Here is a 16,418-nt window from a genome sequence, read left to right on the forward strand (position 1 = left end):
CGGACTTCCGGCGTCCTAGAGCGGCCGGGGGCGGTCCGGGGCGGGGCGAGAGCGCCGCTTCCGGCCATTGTTGGCGGAGCGGGGACGCGGGGCCCGCGGCGGGTAAGGGCCGGGATTCGAACCCGCCACCTGGGCCCCCCCCCCCCCCCCCCCCAGGCCGAGAGGCCCGACTCTGGTTTCCCGCCACGGTTCTGGTCCGTCCCATCTGCCGCCCGTTCGGGCCATTCCAAGCGCCCGGCACCGAGTAGGCGCTCCGGTCTCTGCGCGGAGCACTGGACTGAGCACTTGGAATGGGCAGATCGAGGCGGGCCCTGCCCCTTGACGGGCGCACGGTCTCAATCGGGGGAGACGGACGGACCAAAACGGTCGCGAGGAATAGACGCGCTGGGGGGGGGGGGGGGGAGAAGATGCGGGCTCATCGGGTGGTCCCCCGTGAGGCTCCCGCTCTTCATCCCCATTTGACAGAGGGGGGAACTGAGGCCCAGAGAGGTGGAGGGCCGCACGGCTGACCAGAGGCGGGATTAGAATAATCGTGTTGAGCGCCGGGGGAGATGCGGGGGTCATCGGGTTGCCCCAGGGGAGGCTCCCGGTCTTCATCCCCATTTGACAGGGGAGGGGACTGAGGCCCAGAGAGGTGAAGCGACTGGCCCAGGGTCGCACGGCTGATCGGCGGCAGAGGCGGGATTAGAATAACGATGATCGTGTCGGTATTGGTTCAGCGCTTCCTCTGTGCCGAGCACCGTGCTGAGCGCCGGGGGAGATCCGGCGTCACCGGGTTGTCCCCCGTGAGGCTCCCGCTCTTCATCCCCATTTGACAGGTGAGGGAACTGAGGCCCAGAGAGGTGAAGCCGCTGGCCCAGGGTCGCACAGCTGGTCGGCGGCAGAGGCGGCACTGGAACCCAGGACCTCGGACTTGCCGCAAGCTGCTTCCCACACGCTTGCCGTGTGCTGGGCGCCGGGGAGGATACACGCGGCGCAGTGGACGCCTCTCTGCGGGTTTTTGTCCGTCTCCCCCTCCGTTAATTACGGCAGTCGTTAAGCGCCGACTACGTGCCAAGCGCCGGGGGAGAGACTACAGGGCGGTCAGGTGGACCCCGTAGGGCCGACGGTCGTCTTCATCCCCCGTTTGACGGCGGAGGCAGCCGAGGCCCAGGGAAGCGAAGCGACCGGCCCAGGGTGGCACAGCTGAGCCAGGGCGGGGCCGGGATCAGAACCCGTCACCTCCGCCTCCCAAGCCCGGGCTCTCTCCCCTGAGCCCCGCTGCTGCCTGGCCAGACGGTCTCTCCCGGGCGCTTAGCACAGTGCCCCGCACCCAGCGCCCGGTTAATCGGCACGGCGGAGTAGCGGAGGGCGCTCTGCCGTGCCGGCCCCGGGGAGAGTCCAGTAGAGGGGCGGCGCGGCTCGGTGGAAAGAGCCCGGGCTTGGGGGTCGGGGTCACGGGTGCGAATTCCCACCCCGCCGCCCGTCAGCCGTGTGACTGCAGGCGAGTCGCTTCTCTGGGCCTCGGCTCCCTCATCTGTCAAACGGGGGTTAACCCTGGGACGACCCGATGACGCTGTATCTCCCCCGGCGCTCAGGCCGGTGCTCGTCCGCGAGGCGACCCGGCCGGGGAGACGCGGCACGCGGGCGGCGGAGGACCCGGCCCCTTCCTCCTCCCCGACGGCTTCCCGTCTCTCCCCAGCGGCTCCGGAGGGACGGCGGGGCAGATCCCGGAAAATGGCCACGGACCCGCAGGAGGGAGTCGCCCCGGGGCGCGAGGGGCCGCCGACGGGGAAGGCGGAAGAGGACCGGGCCCGGGACCCGCAATCCGACCCGCCGGAGGCCGCCCGCCCGGCCCCGGACGCCCCGAGCCGCCGCTTCCGCCGCTTCCGCTACCGGGAGGCGTCGGGGCCCCGCCAGGCGCTGGGCCGCCTGCGGGAGCTGTGCCGCCTCTGGCTGAGGCCCGACCGGCGCACCAAGGAGCAGATCCTCGAACTCCTGGTCCTGGACCAGTTCCTCGCCATCCTGCCCGCCGACACCGGGGCCTGGGTGCGGATCCAGCGCCCCCGGAGCGGCGACGAGGCCGTGGAGATGGTGGAGGAGCTGGAGCGGGAGATGGCCGGGCCGGGGCCGCGGGTGAGCGGGGAGACGCGTCTCGCGGGGGCCGGGGGGAGCCTTCCGGGAGGCGAGGCGGCGTCCCGGGAATGCCGGGAGCCACGGGGAAGGGAGGCGGTGCGGCCCGGCGGTCGGGACGCCGCCCCGGGAGCCGGGAGGACCCCGGGCGAGTCGCCTCGCCCCTCGGGAACGGCATCGGTACGACGACCAAGTCGCCCGAGGTCACGCGGCGGACAAGGGGAGGGGGGCGGCATCGGAACCCATCGCCCGGCCCCCTCACCCCGAGGCGCTTCGTCCGCAGGACCCGGGCGGGACGCGGGGACGGGAAGCGGCCGCGGAGGAGGAGCCGGGGCCCGGGGCCACCAGCCGGCCGGCCGCCCTCCCGCCGAGGAACCCCGGTGAGAAGCGCCGCGGGCCCGGACCCGCCCTCACCGCCCTCCCGGGAATAACCGCCGCGGTCCGCGTCGCGCGCCGCCCGCGTGCCGAGCGCCACGGCGGGCGCGGGCCGAGGGGGTCGGCCCCCAGAGGCGAGGTGCCTATTTAGCGAGCGCTTACCGTGCGCGGGGCGGCGCAGCGAGCGCCTGGGGGAGGACCGTTGGGGTCGCGCGGCAGACGGGGCGGGGAGCCGGGACGAGAACCCGGGGCCGGGGACTCCCACGTCCGCCGGGCCACGCCGCGGACGCCCCGGGGCGGGGAGCGGGGCGGCCCGGTGGGTGGAGCCCGGGAGGCGGAAGGACCCGGGTTCCGATCCCGTGGTTCCGCCTCCTGCCCGCCGCGCGACCCCGGTCGAGCCCGCGGCTCAGCGGAAAGAGGCCGGGCCGGGGAGTCAGAGGTGGCGGGTCCGACCCCCGGCTCCGCCGGCCGCCGGCCGGGCGACGCGGGGCAGGTCGCTTCACTTGTCTGGGCCTCGGTCCCCCTCATCTGTCGAAGGGGGATGAAGCCCGGAAGCCCCACGTGGGACGACCCGATGGCCCCGTATCCCCCCCGGCGCTTAGACCGGTGCTCGGCACACAGTGAGCGCCTAATAAACGCCCTCGACGACACCTCCCCGCGCCTCGGTCGCCTCGTCCGCGGAAGGGAGCTCGAGACGCGGAGACCCAGGCGGGGCGGGGACCGTGTCCGGCCCGGCTAGCCCGCATCCCCGGCGGCGCTCAGTCCGGCGGACGGGGAGCGCCTAACGAGTACCGTCGGGGAGAGGCGACGACCGCTCGCCGCCCTCTTTGGGTCCGGGAAGGGCGGCGGGAGGCGGCCTCCTCCGGCCGCGGTCGGGGAAGGCCCCCGGGGGGGAGGCGTCCCTCGGATCCGGGCCCGCTGATCGCGCCGCTCCTCCCTTCAGCCCCGCCGGCCCCGCTCCCCGCCGCCGCGGCCGGGCCGGTGACGTTGGAGGACGTGTCCGTGGAGCTGAGCCGGGAGGAGTGGGGCCTCCTCGACCGGGCCCGGAGGGAGCTCTACCGGGACGTCATGCTGGACAACTACCGCAACGTGGCGGCGCTGGGTGAGGGCCCGGGAGCGCGCGCGGGGGCGGCGGGGGGGCGGCGGGGACGGACGTCTCCGGACCTCCCCCCCTCCGTCGAACGGGGCCGAAGCCCTCGGGCGACGGCCCGACGACCTCGGCTCTTCCCCGGCGCCGGGCACGTAGCGGGCGCTTAAGAGACGCCGTCGTCATCGGCACGGCGCCGGTCCCAGCGAGCGCCCGATAAATACCGTCATCGCGATGGGTGGCGTCGGCGCGGGTTTCCGAGACGCGGGGGCCCGGCGGCCGTTTGGGCCGGCGGGGGGGGAGGGGGACGACGTCTCGCGGCGCGCCGGGCGGCCCCCCCCCCCCCCACGGGGACCCGCGTCCGACCCCGTCGCGGGCGGACCGAACGGGTGCCGCCGTGGTCATTCTCTGTCGTCACCTTGGTCGTCACGACGGGACGGATCCCCGGCCGCCCCACGGCGTCCCGCCTCCAGGGTTCCCGCTGGCCAAGCCCGAGGCCATCTCCCGGCTGGAGCGGTGGACGGAGCCGGGGCCCGCGGGGCCGCGGCGGGCGGAGAGCGGACCGGACCCCGGAGACCCCGGCCCGGGTGAGCGGGGGGGACCCGGGCCGGGGGACCCCCCACGGCGGCGGGGGGAGGGGCGGGGGCGGCACCCGGACCCCAGGGCGCGTGCGGGGGACCGTGCCGGGCGCCCGGCCGGGCGCGACGCACCGGACCCCCCCGCCGACCCGCGCGTCTCCCCTCCCTCCCCCGGCAGGCCGGCCGAGGCCGCGGGGGGCCCGGAAGAGCGTCCGGCCGCGGCCCGCCCGGGCCCGGCCCCCCAGGAGGATCCTGCCGGCCCCGCCGGCCCCCGCGGGCGGGGGGCCCGGGGGCCCGGCCCCGGGGCCGCCGCCCCCGCCGCCGGCGACCCCGCCCGGGGCGAAGCCGTACCGCTGCGGCCCCTGCGGCAAGGCCTTCGTCCTCATCTCCAACTTCATCCTGCACCAGCGCGTCCACACCCGGGAGCGGCCCTACGAGTGCGCCGACTGCGGCAAGGCCTTCAGCCAGAGCGCCCACCTCGCCCAGCACCGCAAGATGCACACGGGCGAGAAGCCCTTCCGCTGCCCGGACTGCGGCAAGGCCTACAGCCAGAACGCCCACCTGACCCAGCACCGGCGCACCCACGCCCGCGAGGCGCCCTACCGCTGCGCCCAGTGCAGCCGGGGCTTCCGCCAGCGCTCCCACTTCACCCGGCACCAGCGCGGCCACGGCCGGGAGCCCTCCTTCCGCTGCCCCGACTGCGGCCGGGCCTTCGGCCACGGCTCCTCGCTCACCAACCACCGGCGCGTCCACGCCGGGGCCCCCTCCGCCGCGGCGCCCGCCGCCCCCGTCTAGGCCCCGCCGCCCGAGGAGCTCCCCCGGAGACCCGGGGAGGGGCCGCGGAGGAGGGGGCCGCCGGCGGGGTCGTCCGAGCCGCCGCTCCGGGCGGCCCCGGGCGGAGGACGCCCCGTCCGGGGACGGGGACCTGCCCGGCGGCCCCCCGAGACGGGTCCGAAGGGAGGGCGGGTGGGGACGGGGATCCCCGGGACGCCGCCGCTATCCGCCGTGCCCTGGCTCCGGGCCGAACGGCGCGGCCCGGCGGCTCGGCAGTCGGAGGACGTGGGTCCCGATCGCGGCTCCGCGCCCGCGCCTCGTCACCTCGCCTGATGATCCCGGTGTCCGCCGAAGCGCTCGCTCGGGGCCGGGCGCCGTCCCGGGCGCCCGGGCGGAGACGAGCGGACGGGGCCGCTCCCGGCCGGGGCTCCGGGTCCCCGTCCCCCTCTGACGGGCGAGGGGACCGAGGCCTAGAGAAGCGAAGGGGCTTCCCGACGGCAGCGAGCGGGGATCGGAACCCGCCGCCTTCCCACTCCCCGGCCCGGGCTCCGCCCGCCAGGCCGGGCCCGCCTCCTCCGAGAAGGGGACGACGGGCCGCGGCGGGTCCCTTCCGACCCGCGCGGCGAGGCCGGGCTCCTCTCCTCCGCCCGCAGACTGCCGCCGGCCTCCCGTCCCTCCCTCCGCGGTCGACGGGGCGTGCGCCGCCCGTCTCCGGCCAGACCGGCCTCGCCCCGACAGTCCTCGGCGCTTTTTTGGGCGGCGCCCCCCTCCCCGGCTGACTCCGTCTCCGTCCTTCCTCACCGCCCGGCGTCGTCCCTCACGGCGCCTGCCCGGCGTGGCTCGTGACTCCTGCTCGTTCGGGTGCCGGACTCGCTGACGGACCTAAAGCCTCCCTCCCTGCCTGCCTGCCTGCCTGCCGGGCCTCAGACTGTGCCGCGGGCGTCCCGTCTCCCCCACCTTCCCTCCCCTGAGCGGAGAAGGAATAAACGTTCCGCCGTGCGGTATTCCCTCTGCCGTCCGGGTCGCTCGCTCCGCTCGGGCGCCTCGGCGGCGTCCCGCCCCTCGTCCGTCCCCCGCGTCTCTCCGGGAGGTATTTCCGCAGCGCTTAACGGCGTGCGGGGCACCGTCCCGAGCGCTCAAACGGTGACGGTATCCAAGTGCTGTCTGGGCGCCGGGCACCGTACCGAGCGCCGGGGCGGATACGAGCAGACGGGGTCGGACGCCGCCCGTCGTCCCCCGTGGGGCTCGCGGGCTGGGTCCTCATTGTGCAGACGAGGGCGCGGAGGGGCCAAGTGACCCGCCCGAGGTCACGCGGCGGACGGGCGGCGGAGGCAGGATCGGACCCGGGCTCTAGCCGTTTAACATCACGCCGCCCGGCGGATGAGGTGGGCCGGGGTCTCCCTCCCACGCGTTCTCCCCGCTCGCCCCGGCCGGGAGCTCGACGGACAGGGTTGTGGGAGGGGGCGGGGGATTTGAATCCAGGCCCCGAGGCCGGACCCGACCCGCCGCTCCGGATCCCGGGGGGAGGGGGGCGCCGGGGGCGGCTTCCACGCCCTTCTCTGGGCGGGCGGAGGTACCCCGTCCGTCGCGGGAACCCTCAGGCGCCTGCTCGGGGCCGAGCCCCGCGCTGAGCGCCGGAGACGAGGCCCGATGGTGGGGTCGGACCCGGTCCCTCCCCGGCTCGAGGCTCGCGCTTCAGACGGGAAGGAGAGGACGTGTTCGACTCCCCTTTCCCGGCCGGGGAGGTTGAGGCCCGGAGAGGATACGGGACTTAGCCGAGGCCATCCGGCTGTGGGGGAGGCGGCGCGGCGGGGTTAAAACCCAGGTCCTCGGCGTCGACGAACGTCACGGCCGCTCTCTGTACCGGTGCCCTCACGGGACCGTCGCGCCCGCCACGCCGGTCCATCTCCACGCTCCCTTACGGATTTATTTTCCACGGCCCTCCCCTAAGCGGTCGGTCGGCGCGGCCCGCCCGCCCGCCCGCCCGCCCGTCGCCGGTATCCAGCGAGCGGGGGGTCCGGGAGGCGGGTGCCCGGCCCCTAACGAGCGCCCGACGGACGCCGCCGGCTACCAACCGTTCGGTCGTATTTATTGAGCGCTCGCCGCGAGGGCCCCGCCAGGCTTAGGGGAAAGGACGACACGACACGGACACGGACACGTTCCACGGACAGGTTCCCCGCCCGCGACGTCTCGGGGCGACGCCGCGGCCTAGGGTTCGGGACTCTCCCGGGCGCTCGGTCCGGTGCTCGGCCAAGGGGGGATCGGACGGAGGACGGGAGGAGAGGAGGACTCCACCGACGACGGCGTCCGTCGGGCGGCGGGGCGGCCCCGTGCCCGGCTAGGTGCCGCCGGGGGCCGCGGGCTGCCCGCGGTCGCGGCAGCCCTGGCCGCGCTGGTGCTGCGCCAGGTGGGAGCTCTGGCGGAAGGCCTTGCCGCAGCGGCCGCACGGGTAGGGCCGCTCGCCGCTGTGGACCCGCTGGTGCTTGGCCAGCACCGTGCTCTTGCCGAAGGCCTTGCCGCACTGGCCGCAGGGGTAGGGCCGCTCGCCGGTGTGGGTGCGCCGGTGCCCGATGAGGTGGGAGATCTGGCCGAAGGCCCGGCCGCAGTCGTCGCAGCGGTAGGGCCGCTCGCCGGTGTGGGTGCGCCGGTGGCGGACCAGGTCGGCGTGCTGCCCGAAGGCCTTGCCGCAGTCCGGGCAGGCGAAGGGCCGCTCGCCGGTGTGGACCTGCCGGTGGCGCGTCAGCTTGGAGCGCTGGTTGAAGGCCTCGCCGCAGTCCGGGCAGCGGAAGGGCCTCTCGCCCGTGTGGATGCGCTGGTGCTTCATCAGCTTGGAGCTCTGCGGGAAGGCCTTGCCGCAGTCCGGGCAGCGGAAGGGCCTCTCGCCCGTGTGCACCCGCTGGTGCTCCAGGAGCTTGGAGCTCTGGGCGAAGGCCCTGCCGCAGTCCGGGCAGCCGAAGGGCTTGCGGCGGGCGTGGGCCAGCCGGTGGGCCGCCAGCGACGTGGCGTGGGCGAAGGCCCGGTCGCAGGCCGGGCAGCGGAAGGGCCTCTCGCCCGTGTGGATCCGCCGGTGGCGGGCCAGGTTGGAGTTCTGGCGGAAGGCCTCGCCGCAGACGGGGCAGACGAAGGGCCTCTCGCCCGAGTGGACCCGCTGGTGCTCGGTCAGCTTGGAGCTCTCGCCGAAGGCCGTGCCGCACTGCGGGCAGACGTAGGGCCTCTCGCCCGAGTGGACGCGCTGGTGCTGGGTCAGCTTGGAGCGCTGGCTGAAGGCCCGCCCGCACTGGGCGCACGGGTAGGGCTTCTCGCCCGTGTGGACGCGCTGGTGGCGCAGCAGGGTGGAGCTCTGGCCGAAGGCCTTGCCGCACTGGGCGCACGGGTAGGGACGCTCCGGCCGCGGCGCCCGGCCGGACGCCTCGGGCTCCCCGTCTGCAAGCGGAGGGGGAAAGCGGGCCCGCCTCACCCTCGTCCTCTCCCGGCGCCCCCGCCTCGAGAGGCCTTCCCCGCCCGGCCCCCCTTTCCCCTTCTGCGTCGCCCCGACGGGCTCCCCCTCTCCCGGTGGCCCTCTCGTCGTTTCGTTCGTTCGTTCGTTGGTCCCGCTGTCCGTCTCCCCCCTCCAGACCGCGGGGCGGGGAGATGCGTCCCTTCCTCGGCGCGCCGCCGTCTCCCAGGCGCGCGCGGCCGCGCCGCCGCGCGCTCGATGAACGGGGACGGAGCGGGGATCGGAACCCGGCTCTTCCCCCGCCCCCGGTCGCGCCGCCTCCCCGAGGCGAAGGGGCCCTTACCCGGGGAGGGCTCCTTCCCGGAACGCGTCCGGCGTCACGTCCCGCTGCCGGGGTCGCCGTGCCGCGCTCCCCGCTCCGGCTCGCGCGGCCGCGTCCTCCGCCGCCGTCGAACCCCTACGACGCGAGAGGACCGAACCCCCGGGGGCTCACTGCCCCGTGGCCCCCGGGGCCCCCCCCCGCCCCCCCCCGCCCCTCCGGCCCGTGAGGAGACGGGCCACGCGGCACGGCGCCCGCCGACCGTCACGGCCTTCGTTAGGCGCTTACTACGGGCCGAGCGTGCGGGCGAGCGCGGAGTAATCGGGCCGACCCCGCGGGGCTCGGGGTCTTTTTCCATCTCCCTTCCGCGGGGGAGGTCACCGAGGCACAGGGGAGTGCCGAGGACGCCCGCCGTGCGGCCCCGGGGACGGGCCGCTCCGCCTCTCTGGACCCCGGGCGCCCGGGCTGGGGGTCCGAGGTCGTGGGTTCGGATCCCGGCTCCGCCGGCTGGTCGGCCGGGCGGCCTCATCCGGAAAACGGGGACGGGGACCGGGAAGCCTCCCGCGGGACCGCCCGATGACCCGGCCGTCCCCCGGGGCTTAGAAACGGCGCCGGGCCGACACCGACATCGCGTCGGGAAGACGGGGACGCAGCCTCGGAGCCCCGGGCGAGGCGGCGACCGTCTTCACGGCCGCGCTCCGGCCCCACGGGCGACCGACGCCGGAGGCGCCGGCCACTCACCTGGGCCCCGCTCCTCGCGGGGCGGCCGCCCGGTGCGGCCTCCCGGGCTCCCCTCTCGGCTCCCCCGCGGGGCCCTGGGGGTCGGGCGGACCTGGGGGACGGAAAAGAAGAAGATAGAGAAGCAGCGTGGCTCAGCGGAGAGAGCCCGGGCTTTGGAGTCACAGGTCATGGGTTCGAATCCCCGCTCGGCCACTCGGCGGCTGTGTGAATTTGGGCAAGTCACTTCACTTCTCGGTGCCTCAGTGACCTCATCTGTAAAAATGGGGATTAAGACCGTGAGCCCCACGTGGGACAACCTGATTCCCCTGTGTCTACCCCAGCGCTTAGAACGGTGCTCGGCCCATAGTAAGCGCTTAACAAATACCAACATTATTAAAGGGGGGTTCGCGCGCCTTCCCCGGCCTGGGGTGCGCGGCGCTCGGCGTAGGGCCCCGCACGCGGTGGGCGCTGAATAAAGAGGGCCGATGGGGGGCCCGGCGGGGGAGGGTCGGGGGATGTGATACACCCCCTCCCCGCCCTCAAGGGGCTTGAGGCTACTTATTGGGCGGCGGCGGGGGGGGGGAGGGGGCTCCGCGGGACTGCGCCTGCGCAGACTCCCCTCCCAGACGCCTCCGCGGCTGCCATGGCCGGCCCCACCCACCCTGCCAACCCGGAGGCGTCAAGGAGGGCCGGGGTGGGGCGAGGCCGCCTCGCCCCCCGGTCGACATGATCCGGCTGGGGGAGCGGGGGAGACGCCCCCGCCCTCAGGGGGCGCTTCCGGTCGGCGCCCCCCCCGCTCTCCGGGGTCGCGCATGCGCACGGGACGCCCCGCTGGCGAATCGCCGGGATACCCCGTGCGCATGCGCGAGGCCCTCGGCCAAGCGGGGGAGACAAACGCCCGGCGTTGCGCATGCGCCACAGGCCAGGCTGGCCCCGCCCGCTCCACGCGCATGCGCTAAGCCCAGGCCACGCTGGGCCACTCATTCGTAATAATGTTGGTATCCGTTAGGCGCTTACTCTGTGCACAGCACCGTCCTAAGCGCTGGGGGAGATACAGGGTCATCAGGTTGTCCTGCGTGAGGCTCACTGATGAGAGATCATCATGTTGGCATCGGTTAAGCGCTTACTCTGTGCAGAGCACCGTTCTAAGCGCTGGGAGAGATACGGGGTCATCAGGTTGTCCTACGTGAGGCCCACTGATGAGGGATAAGAATAATGTTGGTGTCTGTTAAGCGCTCACTATGGGCCGAGCACCGTTCTAAGCGCTGGGGGCGGATACGGGGTCATCGGGTTGTCCCCCGTGGGGCTCCCGGTCTTCATCCCCCTTTGCCAGAGGAGGGAACCGAGGCCCAGAGAAGTCAAGTGACCGGCCCAAAGTCACACGGCGGACAAGGGGCGGAGCCGGGATCGGAACCCGCCGCCTCTGACTCCCAAACCCGGCCTCTTGCCACTAAGGCAGGCTGCTTCTCGCTTGGAAAAAGGGGGTGACGACCGTGAGCCCCAGGTGTCGGTTTATGGTCAGATTGTCTTCTCCCAAGGGCTCCGCGCAGAGCTCTGCACACAGGGAGAGCTCAGTAAACACAACTGAACGAGTGAACGTGGGACAAGGACTGTGGCCAACCTGACTTAGCTCGTAGCTACCCATTCATTCATTCGCTAGTATTTATTGAGCGCTCGCCGTGTGCAGAGCACTGTACTAGGCGCTTGGCAGGTGCAAATCGGCAACAGATACCCCGGCACTTAGCTGCGGTGCTCATCACGTAGTAAGCGCTTAACAATCCCATTTAAAAAATGCGGCGTACTAGAGTCGTCGTGACGTAGCGAGTGCCTTCCCTGTAGCTGCTCCTCGCTCGGAGGTGCCCCGGCCTGTTGCGTACTAGGACTACGTCCGGTTGCTTCCGCCCCGGCAGTAAGCGCTTCAAGAGACACAACTGAGTGAATGAATGTGACTGAAGGCAGTCTTTCTGGCTCTCTGGACTCAGCTTCCTCATCTATACAGTGGGAAGCAACGTGGCCTGGTGGCTAGGGCCGGAGTCAGAGGACGCGGGTTCTGATCCCGGCTCCGCCACCCGTCCGCTGCGGGACCTCGGGCCAGTCACTTCGCCTCCCCCTGCCTCCGTTCCCCCGTCTGTAAAATGGGGATGAGGCCTGGGAGCCCCATTTGGCTCAGGGACTGGGTCCAACCTGATAAGCCGGTACCCGCCCCCAGGGCTTGGAAGAGCCATCCGGCCACAGTAAGGGGCTTACAAATGGCACCGTTATTATTATTATTACAGCCCCAGCCGAGGCGGGGACCCACCCGGCCCTCCCTGCCTTCCTCCCCGTCCCCTCCCGCCCCCGGGACCCTCCCTCCCGTCCCTCCCTCCCCAGGCCTCCCGACCGCTCACCCGTCTCCCGTGGGTCCAGGCGCTCGAGCTTGGGCCGGGCCCGGAGCCGGCAGGTCGGTGGCTCCTCCGCTCCGGCCGGGGCCGGGGCCGCCGCCTCCTCCTCCTCCTCCTCCTCCTCCTCCTCCGTGAATTCCCGATCCCGGGACCCCGCGGGGACCTGGGGAGGACGAAGGTCGAGGCGGGGGAAAGGGGGCCCCGGTGACCGTGGGGGCCGAGGCGCCGCAATCGCTCCCCTCTCCGACCTGTCGCCCGCCTCCGGCCCGGAGGCCCCTCCCTCTTCGAATCCCAGAGCCGACGACCCTTCCCACCTTCGGGGCCTCGGTGGAGGCACCTCTCCTCCGCGGGGTCTTCCCGGACCGAGCCCTCATTTCCTCTTCTCCCTCTCCCTTCCGTGTCACCCTTGGCCTGTCCCCCCGTCCCGGCCCCCCGGCGCTTCCGTCCATCTCCGTCATTTATTTATTCCCGTCGAGATCCGTCTCCCCCTCGTCGTGGGCGGGGGATGCGTCCGTCTGTTGTTATCCTGGACTCTCCCAGGCGCTCGGTACAGTGCTCTGCACGCAGCAAGCACTCCAATTCAAACGGTCCTGACCGCCTCTCCCGTCCTCCTAAAACCCCACTCCACCCGGGAAGCCTTCCCTGATTGAACCCCACCCCGATTAAATCCCAGCCCCGATAATTATCATCGTCGGGGTAGGGAGCGACCCCGGCCTCACCAGCCGCCCTCGCCCGTCCGTCTCTCTCTGCAGCCCCTCCACCATCTCCACGGCCTGGTCGCCGCTCCGGGGGCGGCGGATCCGCACCCGGGCCCCGGTGTCGGCGGGCAGGATGGCGAGGAACTGGTCCAGGAGCCAGGAGTTCGAGGATCTGCTCCTTGGTGCGCCGGTCGGGCCTCAGCCAGAGGCGGCACAGCTCCCGCAGGCGGCCCAGGGCCTGGCGGGGCCCCGACGCCTCCCGGTAGCGGAACTGGCGGAAGCGCCGGGCGGAGAGCTCGGCGGCCGGGGGTCGCCGCCCCAGCCGTCGGGCTCTTGCCCCGCAGATCCCATCTTCCTCCTCCTCGTCCTCCCACCTTTGACGATCACGAGCCCCTCCGACTCCGGGCCGGCCCCCCTGGGCTCCCCGGCCATCGCCCGAGCTCCGGGACCTCGCTGGCTCCGGCCGCGGGAACTGCCGGCGAGAAACAACGGCGGTGTGAGTGAAGCGCTCACTACGGGCCGGGCGCCGTCCTGAGCGCCGGGGAGGATCGGAGCGAACCACCCCACGTCCCCGTCTCCATCCCCGTCTCTGGCGATGAGGGAACCGAGGCGCGGCGGAGTGCCGCCACCCGCCCGACGGCACACGAGGAACGGAGCCGGGATTCATCCGGCCGCTCGGTCGTATCTCCCGCGCGCGCGGCGCTGTACCGAGCGCTTAGCGTGCAACAGGGAGAGACCATCCCTGCCCGACGGCGGGCTCACGGCCTAGGAGGTCGGTGGATTAGAACCCGAGACGTTGTGAGGCCCAGGCCCGGGCTCTAACCGCCAGGGCCCGCCGCCTCTCATCCTCACGGCCCGAGAACGGCGCCGGCTAACAATAATAATGTCGGTGTCGGTTAGGCGTTTACTACGGGTGGAGCGCCGGGGGTCATCAGGTTGTCCCGCGGGAGGCTCCCGGGCTCAACCCCCATTTGACCCGGGGGGGGGGTCACTGAGGCCCAGGGAAGCCGAGCGCCTCGCCCACGGTGGCGCGGCTGGCGAGCGGCAGAGCCGGGATTCGAACCCACGCCCTCTGACTCCCGAGCCACCGAGTCACGGGAGCCCACGGGCAGGAGGGGGCGGGGGGGGGGGGGGTCACGCCCTCCCTCTCCCCGCTTTCAAAGCCTTATCGAAGGGACCCCCTCCTCCTCCAGGAGGCCGTCCGGGACCGCGCCCTCCTTTCGTCTCCTCCCGCTCCCTCTCTTCATCCACCCCCGTCCGTGACGGTCATCTATTCCTGCCCCTTAACGTCCGTCTCCCCCTCCGGCCGGCCGTCAGCCGGCTGCGGGCCGGGAAGTGCGTCTCTCGACGGTCCCCGGCCCGGCGCTGCGCACGCGGCGAAGCGCTGCTCGCTGAACCCCGGCAGTCCGACCGGCGGGCGGGGGAGCGGCGGAGCCGGGATAAAAATCGACTCCCAGATTTACGTTCTCTTCGGGTTCACCCTGCGCCGAGCACCGGACTGAGCGCTGGGGCGGAGGCGGGGGGACGAGGTAGGGCGGAGTCCCGCGGGGCCCCATTTTACAGACGACAGAACTGAGGCGGAGAGGATTATTCTGCTCATCGTCACCACGGGACTCGGGAAGGGCTACGTGCCAAGCGCCGTTCCAAACGCCGGAGCGGGTCGTCCCCTAAGTCCCCGTCTTACCGACGAGGTCCCCGGTCCGTCCCTTCCGAGCGCTCGGTCCAGCGCCCCGCACGTAGTAGGCGCTCAGTAAATACTACCGAATGAATGAAAGCAGCAGCGTGGCTCAGTGGAAAGAGCCCGGGCTTGGGAGTCAGGGCTCACGAGTTCGAATCCCAGCTCTGCCACTTGTCGGCCGTGTGACCGTGGGCGAGTCACTTCGCTTCTCTGGGCCTCAGTTCCCTCATCTGTAAAATGGGGATGAAGACCGTGAGCCCCACGTGGGACGACCTGCTTCCCCTCTGTCTACCCCAGCGCTTAGAACAGTGCTCGGCACATAGTAAGCGCTTAACAGATACCAACATTATTATTATTATTATTATTATTATTATGAAAGCGAGGCGACTCGCCCAACGTCGCACAGCTCGGGAGCCGGAGGACGCGGGTTCTAATCCCGCCTCCGCCCCTCGTCTGCTGGGTGACCTCGGGCCAGCCGCTTCACTTCTCTGGGCCTCCGCCGCCCTATCCGCAGAATGAAGGTGCGTCCAATCGTCCATATCACCCCGGCGCTTAGAACAGCGCTCGGCACATAGGAAGCACTTAAATACCGACGTTATTACCCCAGCGCTTAGCGCAGTGCTTGGCACGGAGGAAGCGCTTAACCAATACCCACATTAGTATTATCACCCCGGCGCTTAGAGCAGTGCTCGGCACATAATAAGCGCTTAACGGATACCCACATTACTATTACCCCAGCGCTTAGCACAGTGCTTGGCACCTAGGAAGCCCTTGAATACCAACATCAATATCATTAATATTATTAATATTATTAATCTTATCACCCCAGCGCTTACAGCAGTGCTTGGCTCATAGGGAGCGCTTAACAAGTAGCGACATTAGCCTTATCACCCCAGCGCTCAGCACAGTACTTGGCACCTAGGAAGCCCTTGAATACCAACATTAGTATTATTAATATTATTAATCTTATCACCCCAGCGCTTAGAGCAGTGCTTGGCACCTAGGAAGCCCTTGAATACCAACATCAATATTATTAATATTATTAATACAATTAATATTATCACCCAGCGCTTAGAGCAGTGCTTGGCTCATAGGGAGCGCTCAACAAGTAGCGACATTAGCCTTATCACCCCGGCGCTCAGCACAGTGCTTGGCACCTAGGAAGCCCTTGAAGAATACCAACATTAATATTATTAATATTATTAAATCTTATCACCCCGGCGCTCAGCACAGTGCTTGGCACCTCGGAAGCCCTTGAATACCAACATTAATATTATTAATATTATTAAATCTTATCACCCCGGCGCTTAGAGCAGAGCCTGGCCCCGAGTAAAGGCTTAAGAAATACCCTGGTGATGACGTCGACGAGGCTTCGAGCGTGGGAGGCGGGATTAGAACCCAGGCCCCCGGGCCTCGCGGGCCGGGGCTCTAACCACTGAGCCGCCGGGCCGCCCCCGCTCCCCCCCGGGCCCCTCCCAGAATCCCTTGCAGCCGCCGCCCCACCCCCCCTCCCCGCGAGGCGCCGCCCGCCACAATGACCGGAAGCGGGGCCCCGCGGGGAGGGGGCACTTCCGGGTCCCCTCTAGGCCTCCCGGAGGCCGCGCGTCTCGGTGGTCGCCGGCCCCGCCTCCGGCCGGCAGGGGGCGCGTGACCCGCGGGGCGCCCGCCGCGGGGGCTTCTGGGAAGGGCGGGGGCAGCCGGGGCCCGCGGAGGCTTCTGGGAAAGGCCTTGGAATTCATTCCGGGCTATTGTTTGAGGGCCCACTACGTGCTGGAGCACTGGGCTGAGCGCTTGGAATGGACGATTGGGCAACAGAGAGGGAGAGAGAGACCACCCCTGTTGTTGTGGTGGTGACAATCATTCACTCTCACTTATAATGACGATGCTAAGCGCCTACTATGTGCACAGCTGGGAGCTGCTATGTACTGTTCTGAGCGCCCCGGGCATCCAAGGTCATCAGGTGACCGTCCCCCGTCCCCCGCCCCCCGCGGGGCTCCCAGGCTCCATCCCCACTTGGGGAATGGGGTCACTTAGGCCCGGGGAAGGAGACTGACTCGCCCAAGGTCACACAGCAGGCAAGTGATGAGGACGTTGGTGTTCGTTAGGCGCTTACTATGAGCGGAGCACTGTTCTAAGCGCTGGGGGAGATACGGGGTCATCGGGCTGTCCCCCGCGAGGCTCACAGTCTTCATCTCCATTTTCCAGATGAGGGAACCGAGGCCCGGAGAACTCAAGTGATGCGCCCAACGTCACACAGCTG

The 16,418-nt window shown here is 71.0% G+C and overlaps 2 protein-coding genes across 2 annotated transcripts; one reads left to right on the forward strand and one right to left on the reverse strand.

The window, feature by feature from the left end:
• The first annotated feature begins 781 nt into the window (after window positions 1-781).
• LOC114807602 (zinc finger protein with KRAB and SCAN domains 1-like) lies at window positions 782-4,957 on the forward strand. The gene is made up of 6 exons (XM_039910624.1): window positions 782-818; window positions 1,682-2,115; window positions 2,396-2,621; window positions 3,431-3,589; window positions 3,878-4,161; window positions 4,561-4,957. Exons 2-6 carry the CDS (start codon window positions 1,717-1,719, stop codon window positions 4,945-4,947), a joined length of 1,455 nt encoding a protein of 484 aa, XP_039766558.1. The 5' UTR covers window positions 782-818; window positions 1,682-1,716; the 3' UTR covers window positions 4,948-4,957.
• Window positions 4,958-6,994: 2,037 nt separating this feature from the next.
• On the reverse strand, window positions 6,995-15,897 carry LOC100089332 (zinc finger protein 250-like). The gene is given in 7 exon segments (XM_039910625.1): window positions 6,995-8,349; window positions 9,421-9,513; window positions 11,789-11,945; window positions 12,502-12,636; window positions 12,638-12,952; window positions 15,507-15,603; window positions 15,698-15,897. Coding segments are annotated over 7 exon segments (2,082 nt in total). The 3' UTR covers window positions 6,995-7,264.
• Between the last annotated feature and the right edge of the window lie 521 nt (window positions 15,898-16,418).

Source organism: Ornithorhynchus anatinus, chromosome X3 (assembly GCF_004115215.2).
Source record: "Ornithorhynchus anatinus isolate Pmale09 chromosome X3, mOrnAna1.pri.v4, whole genome shotgun sequence".
NCBI classification, from domain to species: Eukaryota; Metazoa; Chordata; class Mammalia; order Monotremata; family Ornithorhynchidae; genus Ornithorhynchus; species Ornithorhynchus anatinus.